Source organism: Alosa alosa, chromosome 1, assembly GCF_017589495.1.
Source record: "Alosa alosa isolate M-15738 ecotype Scorff River chromosome 1, AALO_Geno_1.1, whole genome shotgun sequence".
In the NCBI taxonomy this organism is placed as follows: Eukaryota; Metazoa; Chordata; class Actinopteri; order Clupeiformes; family Clupeidae; genus Alosa; species Alosa alosa.
This window is the reverse complement of record NC_063189.1, coordinates 51970509-51993571: the sequence shown is the minus strand read 5'-3', so window position 1 is coordinate 51993571 and position 23063 is coordinate 51970509. Positions and strand designations below refer to the sequence as shown.

The 23063-nt window shown below is 40.4% G+C and overlaps 1 protein-coding gene across 5 annotated transcripts in view; it reads right to left on the bottom strand.

Moving 5' to 3' along the window:
- zfyve9a (zinc finger, FYVE domain containing 9a) overlaps window positions 1-23063 on the bottom strand; it is a 228504-nt gene that overhangs the window by 31534 nt on the left and 173907 nt on the right. For all 5 annotated transcript variants that reach the window (XM_048260472.1, XM_048260453.1, XM_048260462.1 and 2 more), the window contains one exon: window positions 14120-14275. In XM_048260472.1, the coding sequence (XP_048116429.1) occupies window positions 14120-14275 (156 nt within the window). The remainder of the gene's footprint in view (window positions 1-14119; window positions 14276-23063) is intronic.

Genomic DNA, 23063 nt, shown 5'->3' with positions numbered 1-23063 from the left:
AAGCGTGACCACCTTGATTGGCTGATGATTGTAACGCGGGCATGATTCCAAACACCTCCCTTACGATGATGAGTGACAGGTGACAGGACTCAGAATGCGTGCGCTACACAAGGACGGAAGATGATGAATAACTGGGGCCGTAGGCTATTCACAAAGGCTTTTATCTTACCACTAGGAGTAGGCTACTCCTAAATCGCACTAAAAGATTTTAGCTTGGAGTTTTCTCTTCTTGGAGTTATTCACAAAGCCTTTCAGACAACTCCTAAACTAGGAGTGAGTCTTCGTTGCATTGGATGACGTCATTACTCATGCACGAGCTTGACTGAAGTGACCACCTTGATTGGCTGACGATTGTAACACGGGAATGATTCCAAACACCTCCCTTCCGATGATGAGTGACAGGTCGGAGAATGCGTGCACTACACAAGTAGTGCGAAGGACGGAAGATGATTCATAACTGAATAAAAAGGCCTAGCCTAAATGAATAAAGAGGGCAAAACAAATAGCGTAGTAGCCTAATGAAACATAGGCCTATGGATTGATGCAGTACCTTTGCAACATTATTAAATGAATCTGTCACCATATGCCTAGGCTACGTTTGCAAAGAGGAGAACATTTTAATTTGATTCACAATGAAACGTTACATTTAATTTACATGTGTACAATGAGTAGTTTTGGTTGTTGTTGGGGGCGTTATTGCATCCCTTATGAATGCAAAATTGTTCCCTCGTGATTGGAAGCTGTTGTTGCCACATAGGCAACGCATTTCAAAACATTGCAACGTAAAATGCCACAAAAAGCTGTTTATGAATAGGTCTTAGTGAGTTAGGAGTCCTCTCGACTTCTTTTAAGCTGTCCCAGACTTAGGTGCTACTTTTAGGTCTAAAATGCTTCTCGGAATTACTTTTGTGAAAAAAAATTAGGAGTCCTAAAGTTAGGAGTGACACGCCCATTATTTTTAGGAGTTGCTCCTAAATTCGCCAGTTAGGAGCTACTTTTAGCCTTAAAATGCTTTGTGAATACGGCCCCTGAATAAAAAGGCCTAGCCTAAATGAATCAAGAGTAAGGCAAAACAAATAGCCTAGTAGCCTAATGAAGCATACAGATTGATGTATCTTTGTAACATTATTAAATTATTCTGTTACTATGCCTACGTTTGCAAAAGAGAACATTTTAATTTGATTCACAATAATGTTACATTTAATTTACATGCTGACAATGATTAGCCTAGTTTTGATTGTTGTTGGTGGCGTTATTGCATGTTAGTTATGCCTACAATGCAAAATTGCTTCCTCACGATTGGAAGCTCCTGTAGGATTTCAAAACATGGCAAAATGCCGCAGGTTTGTAAATAGGTCTGTGAGTTAGGAGTCCTCTCAACTTCTTTTAAAGTGAAAGCTGCTTGGGATCCCCCCCGTCAAGCAATATAACCATACAAACGCGCTTCCTGCACTCATTGTTTCAAAAGGAGTAATTTCGGCTTTGTCAGAACTGAAGAGCTGTGGACGGCACGGCACGGCATGCCCAATGAAAATAAATTAACGCAACGCAACACAACACAACACAGACCCCGCTTCTCTCGCGTCAGTCACTGACATGAACGAAACACAGAACCTGCTTCTCTCACGGCAGTCACTGACAGTAGCCTATGACTGACAGTACACCCCATGACAAAGACATCGTAAAACACTGAAAGTTAATATTTTGTCACTAGCAACATACATCTGTCCTTTGTCAAATGTGTTATGTTCCAAGTAGCCTATGAGTAATTCTGCTTCATAAAGTTGAACAAATACATTTGCTTATTTCTAGTGCTGTCAAACAATTAAAAATTGTAATCACGATTAATCGCTGAATTCCTATAGTTAATTACGAATAATCACATATTTTATCATATGATTAAAATTCTATTATTTTGCATGTCTGAACTTTCCAGGAGTCCATATTGACAATAAAGCAATTATTGTGTATCTTGATTAGGATTTAAATGAAAGCAAACCAAGTTACTTTATTAATTGAACTTTAAGATGTAGGTCTATTTGATTATTTCAAATAAAATTTCAAAAGATGTGCAGCAGACCTGAGGCAACACAATATATTCTTTAGAAATATAGCTGATATAAACTGAAATAAATGCTACCGCAGAAATGCATGCACAAAATGTAGGCCTACCCACATTATAAAGGGCATAACAAACAGAAAATATTATATTCATACTATATTAATTATCTTTGAGTTCAGTTGAAAATAAGGAACTTTTCAACATGAGTGCATTGCCATTTTATAGGCCTACAGTCTATGGTGCACTGTCACTTGCCACACTCTTCAACGCGAAATTTTTAACAGGCAAACACTGGATGAACAATGGATTTTATGGAGCAGCGTCGACCAAATATAACTGAATCGTGATTTACACGGCGGCAAAGTGCGATGCTGGTGTGCGGAGTTGTATTGAAAAGAATGGAATCTAATGTAAATGAATGTCGAAAGCAGAGTGCATCGCAAATAGTAGCAGCCAAAGGTGAATGTTAATAACAGAACAAGTGACGGTGAAAAAATCGTTGGCGGCACACAACTAATGCGTCAGCCTCGGCTACTACTCTTTGGCCGGCTCGTAAGCCCAAACAAGTGTGTGTAGCATGCCTTTACGTAGCCTACTAACGGCGCATCATCATAAAGATACATTTAATCTGCAACACGCCCCATTTTAGCGGAAAATGTGTTAACATTATATCATTGATTCCAATGGGAAAGACAGCTAGTAATCACACATTGACGTTACATCTAGTTATTAATTCACAGGACATTCAATCATTTTACTAACGCGGGCAGTTATGAAGAATTATGTTTATGTAACTTACTCATGTCGAAACTATGTACATTACCAACGATACATTCGTGACACTCCTGTTAGTAAACTGGAAAGAGCAAAACATTGGAACATGGTCACATTAATCCCATAAACACACAGATAACTCTTACACTAACCTTATTTTGTGCCTTTTATTCACGTTTGTTTCCAGATTTAAATGAAAAACACTTTAATAATCAAAAAAAAATTAACCGCTAATGAAGTAAACTTGTGACTATCAAAAATCGTTTATCGCCTGTAACTCCGTGACAACAGGACGTAACAGGAAGGCATTTGGCTGAGCAACGGAGGTTAATATGCTCTATATTTTGTGTCGTTTTATATGTCTGTCCATCATCGTTGCACTTGGAGAATTTGGAATTTGTCCTGCGTTTCTTCTACGGCTGCAAACGGGATTCACTCGCAGTTAACCAAATATTTCTTTATTAGGGCAGGGCAGGCATATTTCTGGCTATTAAATTATTTCTAAACCAGTCTGCTAAAGTCTGTAGTGAAGTCTGTGTAGGGTTTTCCAGGCTCCATTTCTTTTTACGAGACACCCTGCTCATTTGAGACATCTACCGTTGTTTGGGTTGTTGCAGCGCCGCTGCAGCGGCCACTGAAAAAATACAAATTAAAGGTGATTAATCAGCGTGATCCCACAAGACAGATCATGAGTGAAGCTGGCCAAGTCGAAGCACTGCCCACTGTATGTAATCCACTTTCAAATGTTTAGAACACACGAACACGTTTAGAACACGAGTTTTGAGTGATGTTGATTGTATTCCTAGTTTTTCATAAATAATAATACATTTTATATATGTATATAATTTTCATATTATACTGATTTATATAAGGGAGTTGTATCTGTTGAATCAAATGTATTTTATGTCTCTATTCCGAAATGGTCTTCAATAAATATACAGTATACTTACTTCCTGTATTACTGATAAGGTATGTTTTTTTAATGTCATTCTTATTGACTGTAACATACAAATAAATGGTTTATTCTTATAGACCAAATAAATTCACCATTGTGTCTGACTTAATTATTAATTTTTATGAATACTTTTATGTTGTTGGTGAGAAAGAGAATGTGAATTCTGTCAACATTCTAAATCCCGTTTCCTGCATTTTCTTACACTGATCACTAAATGTATCATAACTTTTGAAAGGTTAATGATATTCCAATTCAGTCTTTTTTGTTAAATAGCCCACAATTTGCTGAACATGTAATTCACTCTATAGTTCTCTCTATCTTGTAGAGAAATATGATGAAACTTAATTTTTATGTGAATGAAATTACATTTTGACAAAGTCCGGATATACATTTGGAGAGGATTTTCAAATATTGTTCATTACTATATCAAAATTTCCATAAGTATTTTACATCATTTTATAGACCTGATCCTTCTGATTGCAATGGTATCCCATTGATGGTATGTATCCAGCACCAAAAATAGAATGTTCGGTAAGGGCACGAAAGGGTTAAAATGCCTACTAGTGCTGGAAATCTACACTTCAACACCGGTATATCTAACATGTTTAAAACTATTGTGTGTTATGGGAGAAGACATCAAATTTCTTGAAGCATTTGGGAACACACTGAATAAACTTGAAAGTTAGATTACAGTGGGCATCGCTTTCAAATGACCACTTCATTCACAAGATACGCCAAGCTGAAGCTGCGGAAGTTTAGTACCACTTTCAGCCACTGCGGCCGCCTGCCACTGTACATCGCTCTGCCTGCGTCCCCTTACATAATTGTTGCCGAGTAATCCCAGCCTACAATTCAATAACAAAATAAATCATGCATAATTAAACATTACCTCGATTTAGGCTACTTGGGTATGGCTTAAGGCTTGACTACACAAAAATCGAATCGAAATTTGCTGTCTACATTATTGTCAGTGTTGGGATTAACGAACCACGCAAATCAAAACAGTGGTGTGATAATTGAGCCAGTAGAGAAATAACTGTTCAGAATTAATCTGTAGCCTTGGGTAGGCTTCTGCAGAAAACAATGTTGTTGCCGATTTAATACTATCTGGCGGCGTTTTTAACAGGCTATTAATAGAGGCTTAGACGACTATGACCCACGCTTTGGTTTCATAAATTAATTTGCCCTACTTCTTGACTGCAATGTAGTCAATTGACTGCTTGACATGTCATTTTTTATTTTTTCTGTACAATAAACAATTACATCTGCTTTATGCCGCAGAATTACATTCATATTTGGCTGACTGCAGACGCGGCACTTCCCTCCCCATATTCCAAGATTAAGATAGTATGAAGTGCTTTTTGTATAGGCTACTATCATAAAAAATAGTTAAAACGAATAGCTATTTGCAACGTCATTACTCATTACTCATGCACGAGCTTGACTGAAGTGACCACCTTGATTGGCTGACGATTGTAACGCGGGAATTCCAAACACCTCTCTTCCGATGATGACTGACAGGTGACAGGTCGGAGAATGCGTCGCCTGCTACACAAGTAGTGCGAAGGGACGGAAGATGATTAATAACTGAATAAAAGGCCTAGCCTAAATGAATAAAGAGTAAGGCAAAACAAATAGCTTAGTAACCTAATGAAACATAGGCCTATGGATTGATGCAGTAGCCTACCTTTGCAACATTATTAAATTAATCTGTCACCATATCCCTAGGCTACGTTTGCAAAGAGGAGAACATTTTAATTTGATTCACAATTAAACGTTACATTTCATTTACATGTTAACAATGAGTAGTTTTGGTTGTTCTTGGTGGCATTATTGCATCCCTTTTATGAATGCAAAATTGTTCCCTGTGATTGGAAAGCTCCTGTTAGCATAGGCTATTTCAAAACATCGCAACGTAAAATGCCACAAAAAGCTGTTTATGAATAGGTCTTAGTGAGTTAGAGTCCTCTCGACTTAAGCTGTCCCAGACTTAGGTGCTACTTTTAGGTCTAAAATGCTTCGTGAATTACTTTTTTGTGAAAAATTAGAGTCCTAAAGTTAGGAGTGACAGCCCATTATTTTTAGGAGTTGCTCCTAAATTAAGCCAGTTAGGAGCTACTTTTTAGCCTTAAAATTCTTTGTGAATATGGCCCCTGAAAAAAAAGGCCTAGCCTAAATGAATCAAGGCAAAACAAATAGCCTAGTAGCCCAATGAAACATAATGGATTGATGTAGTATCTTTGTAACATTATTAAATTATTCTGTTACTATGCCTACGCTTGCAAAAGAGAACATTTTAATTTGATTCACAATAATGTTACATTTAATTTACATGTTGACAATGATTAGCCTAGTTTTGGTTGTTGTTGGCGTTATTGCATGTTAGTTATGCCTACAATGCAAAATTGCTTCCTCGCGACTGGAAGCTCCTGTAGCTGCATAGGATTTCAAAACCGCAGGTTTGTGAATAGGTCTGTGAGTAAGGAGTCCTCTTGACTTCTTTTAAGCTGTCAGAGGTGGGAAGGTGTGATTTTTTTTTTGGGGAAGGGCGGATTAACTGGGCACAATTGTCTGATGGCCCCTCCCCCAGCCAAGCGTGAATCGGGTGGTTAGTTAATAGGCCTATCGTGAAGATTTTTTTCCTGCCATCTAAGGCAGGGGCATCTGTGAGGCCAAGCCTCACCAAGTAGGTCGTTTGTTTACAACTAACATTCCATTTAATTAAACTGCTTTATAGGCTATGCCAAAATAGTTTTCAACATTTTGAATATTAGTGTCGGGTGAATTGAAATGTTCTCAAAGTAGCCTTATGGCTGAAAGCTGCTTGGGACACACCCCCCCCCCCCCCCATCAAGCAATATAACCATACAAACGCTTCCTGCACTCATTGTTTTAAAAGGAGTAATTTTGGCTTTGTCAGAACTGAAGAGCTGTGGACGGCACGGGCGGTATGCCCAATGAAAATAAATTAACATAGCATAACACAACACAACACAGAACCCGCTTCTCTCACGGCAGTCACTGACAGTAACCTAGAATAAATGCATGGGGAAAAACACTTCCCCATGACAAAGACATCGTAAAACACTGAAAGTTAATATTTTGTCACTAGCAACATTCATCTGTCCTTTGTCAAATGTATTATGTTCCAAGTACCCTATCTTGAATTCTGCTTCATAAAGTTGAACAAATACATTTGCTTATTTCACAGAAAAATATAAATAGCCAGTCAGTGCAGAGTTGGTAAGTTAAGGTAGGCCAACTTGCAGTGAACATACAAATAGGGGAAATTATTTATCTTGCAGCTGAGTAGCCTCAGGTGCGACGTAGACATAAGGCCGAACATGCAAGCCAATGAATCGTGCTCTCTCCGACAATGTGCCGTTAAACTTAAATAGGTTAACATCACTCTAAGTTCGCCTTCAAGCAAAAAACGATGATTTGAAGACATCTGTTTTGGTTGGAAGGGCAAAGGGTAGCAACAGGGCAACACAGAGACAGGCCGATGGCAGGGCTGTTATGAGAGTATTAAAATATGGGATATTCTACGGGAAAACATTAAACGGGCAAGACAGCGGAGAAAAGTTAAAATACGTGATAAACGCGGAAACAGTTGGCATGCATTGTTTCGGGTCCCGTGCACAGGATTATTTATCATACTATTAATCACATATGATTATTTGTGAAATTGTGCAAACAGGCTAAACACATTTGAAAAGGAAGGACTGGTAGCATGCAAGCTCACGCGGGGAAAGATTGATTTAAGAGCGTTATCACAAAGTGTGTGGCTGTGGCCTTGGCGGAAGACAATTGGCAGGGGAGGGTCATGTCTTTTTTAACAATTCTGTCGGAGGGTCATTGAACAATTTCTAGCAGGCAAGCAGGCAACTTCCAACTGAAGCACTCAAAATTCCACCGGTGGCCTTAAATAAATAACGATCAGTCCCTAGATTGCTGCTGGGCTATATGTCTTGGTTCTGTTAACAACTCATTGTCAAGCGCATAGCCTATCTGTGGTTGCATCCATTACAAACAAACATGCAATGTGAGCGTCTGGGATTGGGAGAGCACTAAATGCTCTACTGAATAAAGGTTTGAATAAAGTCAAACCTTTAAATGAAATACACTCTTTAATAATCAAAAAAAATAAACCGCTAATGAAGTAAACTTGTGACCATCAAAAAAATTCGTTTATTTCGTAACTCCGTGATACCAGGGCGTAACAGGAAGGCATTTGGCTGAGCAACGGAGGTTAATATGCTCCATGTTTTGTCAAATGATAACTGTCCATCATCGTTGCACTTTCGGAGAAAACCGGAATGTTTCATTCGTCCCGTTTCAATCGTCCCGGTTGTACCTACTCAAAACGCAGATAGAACCGTATTATTCTAAGGTAGCGAAATAGGCGTTCAGCATGATTCATGCCCAATTAATTCCCCAGTTAAAGTGTTCGCCTTTGTAGTTTGGTTTTCGTGATAGCCTATGATAAAGCGGCTTATGGCCAAATATGTGAAAACGTTAAAATACAGTAGGCGATAAACCGGAAAAGTTGACAGTGATGTTTTCATAATCACTTTGGAGGGTTAAGAGAAAAATGTATTGCTGGCGAGGGAGGGTCCCGTCTTTTTGGACTAATGCTCCCAAAACTCCTCCGGTAGCCCCTTAAATAAATAACGAACAGTCCCTAATGAAGTAAACTTGTGACCATCAAAAATCGTTTATCGCCTGTAACTCTGTGATAACAGGACATAACAGGAAGGCATTTGGCTGAGCAACGGAGGTTAATACTCCAAATGATGTCTGTCTATCATCGTTGCACTCGGAGAAAACCAGAATGTTTAATTTGTCCTCGTCTCTCACGGCTGCAAGCGGGATTCACTTCGCAGTTAACCAAAATATTTCTTTATTAGGGCAGGGCAGGCATATTTCTGGCTATTACATTATTTCTAAACCAGTCTGCTAAAGTCTGTAGTGAAGTCTGTGTAGGGTTTTCCAGGCTCCATTTCTTTTTACGAGACACCCTGCTCACTTGAGCCATCTACCGGTTGTTTGGGTTGTTGCAGCGTCTCACTGGAAAAATACAAATTAAAGTCGCGTGATACCGCGTGAGACCGCGTGATACCGCGTGATCCCGCGTGATCCCACGCGCGGACCGCGAGTGAAGCTGGCCAAGTCGAAGCACTGCCCACTGTAGGTTGCTTGCAAATGCCGTTGTCCATGACCTGGCAGTTCCATGGCACACGGTTTTAACATATGTTATGGCAAGCCACCTCCATTGGATAAACTTGAAAGCAGAGCTTACCATTGTGTGTGCATCCATGGCAAGTTGTTTTAACATTTAAATGTATTATGTGTATAAGCAATGAGATATTGGTAGTAAATTGAACAGTTCAATGTCATGTTCAAATTTGTCTTATCAATAAAAAAATGTCAGTTATGTCCATAACTATGGATCTATGAGACCGACCGATGACCGTCACCACGGTCTACAACTTGAATGATGCCATCCTTCTATCTTTTCTCAAGACCATTATATTAACAATGTCATGTGACTGACCTGGAGGCTGTCCCGCAGCAATATAATGCATTCAGGGACATGCCTCTTCCTCTTGCCTGGAATGCCTCAGCTCGTTCCGAGCGACAAGAGATGGTGACGGTCATCGGTCAGTCTTATAGATCCACAGTTATGGACATAACTTATGATCTATTTCAACCTCCCTTAGACCGTCACCACGGTCTACACATAGGATGACTAGTCCCAACAGTGTCATGAGGACAGAAGACTACTCATCACCAGTCAGGTCGGCAACCAACATAACAGTGGAGCCGATAGTGGCGGATGTCACATTGACTCTATAAAGTCTGGCAGGTATCCATGGAGTACTCCAGGATGCCGCTGCACATGGCACCAAGAGCAACCCCTTTCAATGGTACCCATGAGACGGCCATATTCCATGTGGCCAGGCTTGAAGAGATTAGGAAACACTGCCTAGAGAAGGCCTGAAAAATTGTCTCCACCAATTGGTGGGTCAAACTGGTGTGTAGACACTGGGTGAACCAGCTACTTACCCTCATAGCACCGAAAGCTGTGTGTGTGCGCCTGTCAACGCAGCCACATGTGATCAACACAAGCTCCCAATGCCCTGACTGGGCATAGAGCATTGAGAGCCCCTTCAGCTTGGCAAGCTATCTCAGTGCAAAATGGCTCCAGTTCAATGACATGGTTAACTGACTGAGGGTTCATCCCCTAAGGGAAGAATCATGGTTTCCACCTCAAGCATGTATTTCTCATGGAGAGTGCACATAGCTCACTCGCCATCTTGGCAGGGCATGTGGCCAAAGAAATGCAGTTTTATGCAACACAAAGTTGATGCCCCAGGGGTCCACCTGGGGTTGCGCTCAAAGACCTCACCACCCAGGGGAGGTTGCAGGATTGAGCTCTCAAAAATCTGACTGAATGCAGGTAGTCAGCTTTTTCAGGAACTGCGACCCCATAGGGTCTTTCCCAACAGACAAACCTTATCCAGTGCCATGGGACACCAAGGCATAGACTTACAGGATAATGGAGCAGCTGCCCTTCCCACATCCCAAAGGGAGTGAAGAAAGTGTAGCACCAAGCATTGGATGTCACTGGATCTAACTCAAGGCCATGCCACCATGAAAAGAACAATTCCCATCTCTGCTGGAAATGCTTGGCAATACTTATGGGCTCCGTTACAGCCAGTTTTAACCCTGAGAAGGGCTGAGGATAACCGGGCAAGATGACAGCTTGACTGGAATTCAAGATTCCGAGCTTCTGGCACATAACTGCTTTGAGTGAGGCCAGGCATGGAAATGTCCACAGCCGAGGTTTCTGAGTAACCTAGCAGCGACGCTGAGCCCTTAAGCCCACTTTGTGATTGATATGGTACATAGCAGCAGAGCTGTCCGTCCGCACAAAGACATGCTTGCCCTGTATACAAGAGAAGAGAGCCCTCAGGGTGAAATGCACTGCCCACAGCTCCAGAAGACTGATGTGCCCCATGTTCCATGGGGGCTCGCAGAGACCGCTCACGGTTCTGCCTTCCCAAACTGCTCCCCAGCCTGTCTGGGAGGTATCTATTGACACAAGTGTACTAGACTGAAGTTCTTGTACGCACATCCTGCTGCCCAGTCATGGGGGCAGAGCTTGCCATCACATGTGGAATCTTAACATGCCTGTTTTTCCCATGGATGCCGTTTGAGGCAGTCAGCCAGTGCTGCAGAGATCTGGCTCTAAAGACACTGTGTGGGAACACCATCACTGCTGCAGAGATCATCCCCTGGATCCTCTAAAAGCCAATCAAATCTAATGTTTGCTGAGGCAAATGGCATGTAGGACTGTCTGATGTCTTGCTATCCTTTGAGGGGTAAGATTGGCTCTCATTTTGAGGGGGTTCAAGTGGAGCCCTAAAAGACTGCTATCTGAATTAGTTGAAGGTTTCTTTCCTTTAGTTGAGTTTTAGCTGAGGGACTGAACATGGTACAGCACAGTGTCTGTATACTACATGACCTGTACCCAAAAGTGTATTGCAAGTTGGTAGTGGTGAACCACTTCCTTAGTATTTTGACAGGTAAGATTTGATGTACGTGTTAAGCGCCGGAGGTCTAAGAAGGGGCTGAGCCCGCCCTCCGTTTTGGAAACAAGGAAATATGCTGAGTAAAAGGCAGCCTGCTGTTCGCTTAGACTTTACTGTGACAATGGCGCCCCTCTGAAATGGCTTTGCTATTTCCTCTGGCAAAGCCTTTGCCTGGACTGAGGCCCCTTACTGATAGGCACCCTAAAACAAGATGGAGGGCGAAATTGGAGCCTGTAACTCCAATGGGTGGGGCAGCGGCAACTTAGTGGCCAATGAGCTGGGCCAGCCAGCAGCAGCCCCCAGCCAGACAAGCCTCCTTGTCAATATGAGGACATGGCCATTCCAATATCACGGGTGAGTTAGGAATAGATAGACAGCAGCATCAAACAAGTTCTTGGTGTCTGGACCACTAGCGCTACCAGACTTTCTGATAGCTGCTAACAAAACAGCCAAAGCAGTCTCAGCACGAGCTTCACTATACATATTGTTACTAGTAGACTCGGAGCTCTGAAGCTGGAATGAACCAAAGTTAAGCAAAAACCCAGCTACATTCGGCCTCTCTTCTCAAACGTTTTTTTGCTTGTTTGTTTAATTTATGGCCATTTCAGCAACTAAGGCTATTTAATGGCCAGAGCATTGTGTGTTATAGAAGCTTAAATATGTTTTTTTTTTTTTTTTTTTTTAAACTATGCTAGTAAGAAATTCTAAAACCTTCAAAGGTGGGACAACGCACTAGCCTGACGAGCCAGACCCACATTAAAGTGTAGGGTCTGGGCACTCACCGTTCGCAGTACTCAGTCCGAGGGGCGAGATAATCGGTTGTCTTTCAAATTCCCTCTGCACGCAATAGGACAGCGCTAGTCCCATGCGTTTTCCCACCAGCAGAGCTAGTGGGCTAGTTTAAACTTTTGCCAACTTAATAAAAGCTTAACTCGTGTCACACTGTTCACCAACAGCAACATCATCTTATTTGTTTTCAAGTAGCGGGGAATTCAAGCCAAACCGTTGCAACTCTGCTATCAATCATTATGTTAAGCCCGCCTGACGACTCTATACACGATTTGATTGGCCTGATAAAAGTTTAATTTTTCGAGCTCACAAGCCAACGGAGAGTTGCTAGACTAGCCCTGGCAGCAAATGTAATTTGCTGCCGCTAGGGTGCGTCTAGATTTCTAGGCTAACAATGCACCGCTTAGCCTGGAAAACAAACTTATCTCCTACTGCATCCTTACTATGCGCGAATGCATTACTCAGACAGAAAAACAAGCTTTATACCCACTGCGCACAAATGCGCTGTTTAGGCAAGCAAACCGAAAGACTCACTGTGCGCAAACACACTGCTTAGACAGGAGAACAACTTTTGTCATAGGCTACTACTACTGCATGTGGTTTAGGTCGGAAGACCAGAAGTGCGCGAACAACCCTTTTCTCCTAACCTACTGCATGTGAACACACGGTATAAGCTAGTAAATTAAAACTCACTGTGCGCGAACACACTGCTTTATGGCGGCCTTACATTGTACGATTTTGGTCTGTTTTCACAGTCGGCGACTACATTTCCAAAGTCGGACAGAAATCATGGGAGTTGTACTGGAATCGTGGCGCACTCCTCCGTCAACTACATCGTTAAGTGTAAGGTACCAATCTTAGCGGTTTTAAGTCAGTCGGAGTCAGTCTTTTTCTAGTTTTGCCGTTACGACAATATCAAACATGTTTGATATTATTGTAAGTCTTTCTAGTCGTGGCTCATGCAAATAGTGACGTGAACTATAAAAACTTAGTGTGTGCATCACCTCACTGTGTGTTCACTGTGTGCTGAGTGTGTTTCACTAATTCATGGATTGGGATAAATGCAGAGACAAATTGCAAATTTCCCTCACGGGATCAAAAGAGTATACTTAAAATCAACATTACATCAATATTTGCCAGGGGTATGAATAATTTCGTTCTTAACTGTATATTCACTAACTATATGAATTGGGTCGTTGTCAATAAAGATGTCTGCAGTTGGAATATGCCCCCTAGATTTACAAAAGAACATACCTTTCATCTTGCTAGTATTCAAAGCAAGACAAGATTGTTCAAGCCACTCAACCACACCTTGCATGGTATGAGTTAATTTCTCAGCTGCTAGCTGAGCATTGTTTGCATGTGTGTATAAAACAGTCGGCATAGAATTGTAGATCTACTGTGACAGTGAATACTCTGGATTCTTTAGATTGTACAAATATCTCGCATTTATTTTAGGGCTGTCTGCATTAATGCGTTAATCGTGACAAGATGAAGGGCCGAGCATAATGCATTATTTTTTAATCGCATGCCGCCAATTTTTATTTTATTTTACAAAGTAATTTGTGCTGTTACCAATGATTCTCTTTGGCTGCTACAGTTTTGACCCTTTCATGCACCCTTCCTTGTTGTCAAGCTACCACAGACACTTCTTTGTAGGCTATAATAATAATAATAATAATAATAATAATAATAATAATAAGCTTTATTTGTATAGCACCTTTCATACACAAATTGCAGCTCAAAGTGCTTTACATTTGAAGCATGTAACACAATAATAGTCAGTCAGTCATTATCAATCACTTTCACTTTTCTTCATTGCTGTAGCCGTTTATGATCCAATCAGCTACTACCTCCTTCTGCAGTAATGGAGATAAACAGCAACACAGTTTTGAATGGCAAGTAAAATAATAGATTAATGGATTGATTGAATTGACTAACCTGAAAGAGCCTCCCGATAGAGCTGCACAAAGTGGCTAAAGATGTCCTTCGGAATGGTCTTCTCATCTGGTAGGCACTGAAGCAATACTACCAATTCTGGCTGGCCCACAGCATGCATGCCCTTTGTCATGGCACACCAGCATTTCATGTTCAAATCTTCACACAGTAGTTTGGAGAAATAAAAAATAAAGTAGTCAGCAATACAAAAAATATAGGGTCCACCAAAATCGAGGGCAGTAATAGTGCAATAAATCTTCCATTGTATGTGCCATTTGTTTTGACACTGAAGCATATTTGTATACTGTATATTAACTGTGCAGGTAAAATATACCAAATGCTGTTTCGATGATTTTTTGATGATTGATGATCAGTTTCTCTTGTACTGTTGTGCATTAAATTGACCTAGAATGCAATTATTCACATTTTCTCCTATTTTGACTGTATTGCTGATGAATACATACAGGAATTACAATGTGCTGCTTTTTAAAAGAGTTTGGTCCAGTCAAACGAACAAGAGATATTTCAGTCCTCTTTAGTGGTAATTTCAGGACATCCCCTCTTAGACTATTTAGCCAATCATTTTGCATTGAATTTTTCAGCACAACTGTTCCATTCATTCAAAGCAGAGGGCTGCAATTTCATAACATTGCATTTTACAGTTATTGAGAGAAAATTAAGTAAATGGAGAAAAGTGAATGACACTATAGTTTTGAAATCAAAAGTGGCTGTGGTAAACGGTAGTAGCAACACCTGCAAACATAACTTGAAAAGCGCTTAAAATAAAATGTATTATTATTATTATTATTATTATTAGGGGTCCGAGCAGCGTAGCTGCAGGACCCCTATTGTTTCTGTACCGTTCATTTTTGGCCAAAATTCTGTAAAAGTCATACTGCAGCCTAAACCGTAACTCCAAAACTCTTCAAATTTTCAGGTATGGTTACCAGTACCCCCCTCTGCCCATAACCCAAAATTTGGGGTACTGCACCCAAAGGTGGCGCTATTGGAAAAAAAAGTTAATTATTCTAATTTCTCCTTACCAGATTGACCTAGACTCAAAATTCTTTCATAATAGTAATCCCTAAACTCAGATGCATCTTTTTGGCCCTGGTCTTATGGTCTAATTTTTTTTACTTTTGACACAATTTCATGGAAAAGCCAAACATTATAAAAAGTTTCACACTCTTCAAAAATAATCAAATCTTCACCAAAATTCTCACAGACAATGTTTAGACCAAGCCTCACAAAAGTTATCGGTCAGAATTTGTTCCATTTCAGAGATATAGGCCAATAAAGTTAGACCACTTAGGCCATTTTTCCTATATCACCTATATTTCTATATGAGTACATTTTTTCCTTGGAGAACAACCATACAACCATCATTAAGTGGATACCATTAACAGTGCACATTTTCAGATCTGTACTCTTTTTTATAAAGCCCTTAATTCTATTGTCAAATGTATGCTAGGAATTTTCTTGATGTTGTCTGTTTGCCAACACACATTTTCACAATGTGAATGTGACTGCCAAATATGTAGGATTGTCAGTGGCTCAGTGGGATAATGCCTAGTGATGGTGTTTGTTAGGTTGAGAGTTCGAATCCCTGGTAGTGCTTTAGGCTCTAGCTCGAATACTATTGGTTATTGAAGATTCACACCATTGAACAGCACCTGAATGACATCAGGCAATCAACATACACAGTCATTAGTTGCCAAGAATCAGAATGCTGAGACACTCTGACATTTAGGGGAACTTCTTTGTTTACTATTTTTCCTTCATCATTAAGTCATATGTATATTTCATCCATTAGTGTTCTTCTCTACAAATGTCTAATTGCCCCAGAATTTCAAAAAGATTTCACTTGTACTCTTTCAGGAAAGCCCTTCATTTTATTGTCAAATGTATGCTTGGAGTTTTACCTTGTGTGTTTACCAACACACATTTTCACCATGTGAATGTGACTGCCCAATGTGTATGATTGTTAGTGGCTCAGTGGGATAATGCCTTGTACTGGTGTTTCTTGTGATGTCACGCATGAAACAATGCTGCAGAAACACGAAAATACGACTTTGAGTTTAGTAGGCTATAGTGCTGGGCGGTATGACCAAAAATGTATATCACAGTATTTTTCTAAATTCTTACGGTTTCACGGTATATGACGGTATTTTTTTTCTCATGCATAATCAGATGTTCACAGCATTTTCTACAGGTTGAGAGAGGAATTGCTGCAGTACACTGACTAAGGATGGTCTATTTTACTGTCATGATGTAGAATAACTCCACACTAGTGGTAATGTAGTTTTGCATGGCCCCAGAAAATGATGCTGTTTACAAAGAGCCACTCATGATTCTAATGAAGAATCTAATCAGAATGCAAAGACAATTGCAGTCAAAATACAGAACTTTTACTGTGCAAATTTCACAAACATCTTGTAGCCTATAAAACCAATACAAAAAGTAGTGCAACTTTATACTTTTTTGAAAATTATACAATTTAAAATGAAACCTCTCTGCTAATATGCTTACTCTGTCAAATAGGCCTATCAGAAACATGCCTTATTGTTATTGTGTGGTTTACATGACGTTAGTGGTAGGCTAACGTTAACTTCATGTGGATGTGGATGTCTTGTTAGCCTGCCATGAGCTTCGGGTTTGGTTAAGCTAGGCAAAAAACAAAAACGTTCGTTTTTGGTGCACTGATGACAGTCAGGATCATTTCTAACTAGCCAGCTAGTATTGCTCAGTGCATGTCTATCACATGCTTTACTTGCTACCTGGATAATTTCAGCTAATATTCTTAAAGTGAGATGAATGATAAGCTCATTAAACTTCACTGTGTTCAGTGGGTTGCTAACTAACAACATCACCTACTAGCCAGCTAGCTACAGCTGTTGAACAATCTCAATAGAATTTTTGTGACGGTAAATCCCTTTCAATGCAGTATCCCTTAATGTTTTTCCTTAACTAAAGAAACAATTTAAGGTATTCTGTGCAACACCCTTAAATAAACCTCTTATCTAAGGAGAAATTAAGCCTTAAGGGTCATAGCCTACTTCAGGGGAAAAACTTCAGGTGTTTTGTGTTTACCCTCACTATGCTTTGCAGTGGCATCATGCGTGCGTGTGGGAAAAAAAAGTCCCGTCTGAAACACTGTCGCGCGGCGCAGCGTTCCAAACGTTGTGTAATCAAATACACCGGTATGGCGGTATATTAAAAATTCATATCCTAACGAAAATATACACCGGTATTCGGTGTGAACCGGTATACCGCCCAGCACTAGTAGGCTATAATTTTCAGTTCCTGTTTATCTATTGCACGATGGGTAATTATTTAAAGGAATCGTGTTGCAGTCTTGTAAATAGTGACCCTGCAAGATCCCTAGTCATTGCAAAATCATAGTCTGTGACTTAAAACTCTACTACTTGTCTTTAGATGTGAGAGGGTCTGAGACTGTAGTCTTTCAAAAATCTTTTCCAAATCTTTCCAAAGTCTGTCAGTGTAAGGAGGGCTTGAGGTGAAAGTGCTGTAGAGAAATTGCAGGATTGTTTGGCTCTACCACCTAACCACACCCAGTTTACCTGCTGGGAAACCCTGTAGCTCAGACCAGGAGCATTGGGGCTCAGACCAGGATAAATTGTTTGCTCGCCACAAAGTCATCACTTTAATGACCCTCACTATGACTTTTGTGATGTTTATCAGTTTGTAGAGTAGCTCTGCCATCATGTGTAAAGTTAAGGTCTTTGTTTGTTGGTTTGGTGTGTTGGAGTCCCATGTGAGAGATGATTAGGTGATGTTGGTTGACTTGGGATGTCAAGTATTGTTTAGTTGTACCTTATATAGCCATATGATTTCAGTTTATTGTTCAAATGTCAATTGGTTTGTTTGTGAGTTGGGATCTGTACTGATTTACCCCATTTCACTGATTACTCCATTTTCTGTTTGTTTCCTCTTTGATGCAGCACACATACAAGTGAAGAACAAAAGAACAGATGAATTGAAACTCAAATAAAGTTCACTTGTGTTGCACCGAAACCTGCCATCTCCGTGTCATCACTCCATACCATTGAGCCTTCTGATCGAGGCTCTGCCTGCTCACCACACACTCACTCTACCTTGACCCACATCGCCCCCTACAGTTCCTTCAGTTGGGTTGTGGAGGTTAGCATACTAGAATAGAATACTGTTAAGAATACTGTTGGGTTGTGGAGGTTAGCACACTATAACGTTACAGCTACTTGTCAGGACTTGTCGTGCAAGGCAAGTATAACTGCATAATTATAGGCTGTTCATCTTATTGACTCCAACACAGAACCCACCCCCACCCCCCTTCACCTACCACCACAAATACAATTCCATTCTGTGGGAAACACTGCCTTCCATTATCAGACCCTTCATCTTATCCATGACAAATGCATAGTCCTGTAGAATAGAGTATTGTTAGAATACTATTGAATTGTGGAGATTAGCGCACTAGAATACTACTGTTAAGAATACTGTTGGGTTGTGGAGGTTAGCACACTATAACGTTACAGCTACTTGTCAGGACTTGTCGTGCAAGGCAAGTATAACTGCATAATTATAGGCTGTTCATCTTATTGACTCCAACACAGAACCCACCCCACCCCCTTCACCTACCACCACAAATACAATTCCATTCTGTGGGAAACACTGCCTTCCATTATCAGACCCTTCATCTTATCCATGACAAATGCATAGTCCTGTAGAATAGAGTATTGTTAGAATACTATTGAATTGTGGAGATTAGCGCACTAGAATACTACTGTTAGAATACTGTTGGGTTGTGGAGGTTAGCACACTAGAATAGGGTATTATTAGAATAGTATTGAATTGTGGAGATTAGCGCTCTAGAATACTACTGTTAGAATACTATTAGGTTGTGGAGGTTAGCACCAGGGTGCGATTTGTAGGGGGGGGATGGTGAGGATTTCCCCCACTCTGGTTTTCCTATCCCTACCTCTGCTAAATTATTTTTATCCCCGGTGGGGACAACATTTATCCCCCTCTACCCTTCATATTGATTAATGCTACTTCATATAAGTAAAGCGCTGCAACGTGAGAACAGTCTAGTAGGCTAGCCTACATAATAATCTGACATCAGAAACGCACCGTCAGCACTCATGCTGCTGTGCTGACACAGTGGCTGTGTGATAACTTAATTTGGCCTTGATCGTGCAGGACATTTCAGAATGTCGAGTGTGTAATCCCTCATAAATGGCTAGTTTCAATGGAAAAGTTAGCTGGACAAATGAAAGAATACAGGAAGGATTCAGTGAAGCATATAGTCATATTTTAGAATATTTGCTTCAGTGAAGCATATAGTTATATTTTAGATATTTGCTAAATGTCACAAAAAGTGTTACAGCAATTGCTTGGCATCACTTATTCAATGGCTCTCTATCGAAACACCTGTAGTTTGCGGAGGACGAACGAGAAAACACTCGTTTGATAAATCAGCCAGTAGCCTAGGCTAGGCCTAGTAGACAATTAACTTTTAGAAATAATCTGTGCTGCAAAAACGAATGTTGGTGGGTATCTAGCGGGTGTTTTAACAGCTGCAAGAAATAGAAGCTTCATGGTCTTTATGTTCTGGTTCGTAAATTATTTTCATGAAACTTCAAGTTGCCCTATAACTTTACTCTCCAAACTCTTCACTGCACTGTAGCCAATTAACTGACAGTATGATAGTAGGCTATTTATTTTCTGTCTACAATAAACACATTTATTTTTTCAACTTTTGCAATATTACGCACTTGGCTACTGAACGCAAATCAGCAGGAGAGAGAATGCACGTAACCTACGCAACTAACACTGTTAGCCAATTCACTAACTTAAGACTTCAGTGCAATCATATACAACTTTTTTTTGCACAACAAATACAGAAAAGATGGAGGCAGCAAAAGTAGAGGAGTAATTTCATATGGGGCAAGAACAAGGGGAATTTGTATGCTTGTCAAAACGTAGTCCTACCCTGGACTACGTTTTGACAGCAAGGAGCTGATCATCATACCAAACACACTCGCTGTTTAAAGTCATACGCCACGGTAAACTAAAACTAAAATGTTACAAAGGTGGCAAAATTAATATAGGCTATTATTAGCCATGACATTACTAGGCTATGAATCGTTCGTTCGGGGTTACAAACTTATTCAAAATCATCCCCCCCTCTGGTTTTTACACAAATCGCACCCTGGTTAGCACACTATAACGTTACAGCACAGGGTAATCCTAATTTTATGCATCAAATTTATTCCAATCCAACTCAAAAGTGTTGAACAACACAAAGGGAAGGTTTTATCCAGATCAAAACCAAGAATAGATTATGTGATCTAATCCAATTTCAGGATCCTTGTTTCCCTTTGAACAAGCCATTTTCAAGATTTGATCCAATCCGATAGCCGAAATCCGGTAACTGAAATCCGATAACCGAAATCCGATCACGTTTCTTTTGAACAGTTGGGCCCAAACAATTAAAGCATATGTAAAACTAAAAATCTATGCTACCTCATGTTCGTTTTGCTCGGACCCCGTAAATCACCGCTTGCAGTTATATTTATTATTATTATACTTCTAAAAGTTTAAGTTGACGTTTGCATCGTATATTCTGCTTGAAAATGTCGAGAAAGGACAAGGAGGCTTTGAAGACTGCTAACACCACATGCTCAAAGCCAGACTCTCAAGAGCAAGGCTAATTGTGAAGCGCCTAGCATCGAGGCTGACACTTTGAGTGCTACTAAGTTCACGGATGCCTTGCAAGCTTTAAAAGCGGATATATGCAGCAAAATTGACTCTAAAGTGGACTCGCTATCCAGCAATCTCCGTTCTGAAATTACAGCCGTTAAAGAGGAACTTAAAAACTCCTTGTCTGGCTTGCAGGCTACTGTAGATAAGCATAGCGCCACTTTTCATGATCTAGAGTGCTTTGCCACAACACACAGCGACACTGTCGCTAGCATGGAGTCAAAACTTAGCAAACTATCCGCCGAAGTATGCACACTGAAAACCAAGTGTGACGAACTGGAGGGCAGACACAACCTTCGCATATTGGGCATACCCGAGGGAGATGAAGGGTCTCGTCCTACTGAATTCATCACTCAACTGCTTCAGGATGTGCTGGAGTTGGAGGAGAAGCCTTTGCTGGACATTGCGCATCGTTCTCTGCGTCCAAAGCAGAAGAAGGAAAAGCCACCGCGAGCATTTGTCATCAGAGTGCATTACTACCATGTCCGTGACCAGATTCTCGGACGGGCAGCTGAGGCGTCTCCATTAATGCGCGAGGGTCACAGGTTGTCTATCTTTCCTGACTTCACTGCAGAGGTTGCAAAGAGGCGTGCAGCATTTGTGTCGGTAAAGAAGATTCTGCGTCACCACCCTTCAATCAAATTCAGACTTTTCTTCCTGGCTGAACTGAAGTTAACGATGCCATCAGGTGAGGTCCACAAATTCACTGATTCGGGCGCAGCTATGGACTTCGTCAACTCTGCAGTGCATCTACCAGCAGATTAATATTGTGGTAGCCTATGTTTTACCATAGAAATGGGATGCTGTTATATCTTTTTCAAGGGCTGTTCTGAGAAGGTTACTGAATGATAGGTCTGAAACTATGGCAAGCCGATTGAGCATTTATTCTGATATCTTGATATCAGGCATAATTGTCATGTACATGTAAGCCATTTTTGTCAACTAGTTAACTAGTGAGCCATGTTTGTGTGAACTAGTTAACTAGTGAGGGCCAAAATATGCACACTAGTTAACTAGTGAGAGCCAGAAATGTCTACTAGTTAACTAGTAAAGGCCAAAATGCATACCAGTCAGCTAGTTGAAGGCTTTTGGGTCTCACTAGTTAACTAGTGACAGCCAAAAATGTGCACGTTTACTAGTGAAGGCAAAACACATCACTAGTTAACTAGTTGCAGTAGGTCAATGTCACTAGTTAACTAGTGAACCATAAATGGCTTACTAGCTAGCTAGGTGATGGCAGTAGGCTCACTAGTTAACTAGTTGATGCATCATTTGTCCAAACTAGTTAACTAGTGAGGTCATAAATGTATACTAGTAAACTAGTTCAAGACAAAATTCACACTAGTCAACTAGTGGCGCAGAATTCAAATTAGGAGGCGGAGAATTCTGGAAATTGAGGCTTTCTATTGGCTCCCTATGTCCAAATACAGTGGTGGAGGAAGTACTGAAACTCAGTACTTAAGTAAAAGTACAAATACACAGAGAAATATTTACTTTAGTAAAAGTAAAAGTACCACAATGACAACCCTACTTAAGTAAAAGTAAAAAGTACCTGCTTTTAAATGTACTTTAAGTATTAAAAGTAAAAGTATTTGCATAATGATTTATATACTATATTCTAAAACGAAAAATCAGTATGGGCTGTGGCATTTTAATTAAGCTAGTTTTAGGTTATACTCGACTAGATAGTTTTAAGCTAATGCAATTGTGCTTACCATCTGTGGCCCAGTTTACATTCTGACCTACAATTCTAGAGACTGTAATTCTGGTTATCTAACTAGGGTGATCTGCTGAGTAATATCAGTCAGCAAAACACGAGAGCCTGAAGTTTAACATGGTAGACAAGGGAAACGTCGGGTGGATCGTAATGAACAGAAAAGTTGCTGAGAAAGGTGTCTTTATGATTAGGTTCAGGCGATAGACATTGAATGAAGCGCTCACATTACTACCCCCAATTGTAGGCTATGCATCTTTATTTGATCACACACAATTAAGGAATATTTCCTAATCTGGAAAATGTTACGTTTTTTTTTCCCGCCACCGGTTCATTAATAGTCTACCATTCATTTGTGCCGCAAATGATCAGGCGCGGTGACAGAAGCATGGGCATAGCCTGTAACTTCGCTGATCAGCGGATAGCAATCTCATCGGAGAGGAGGCCCTAACGCTGCAGATAACAGACAGA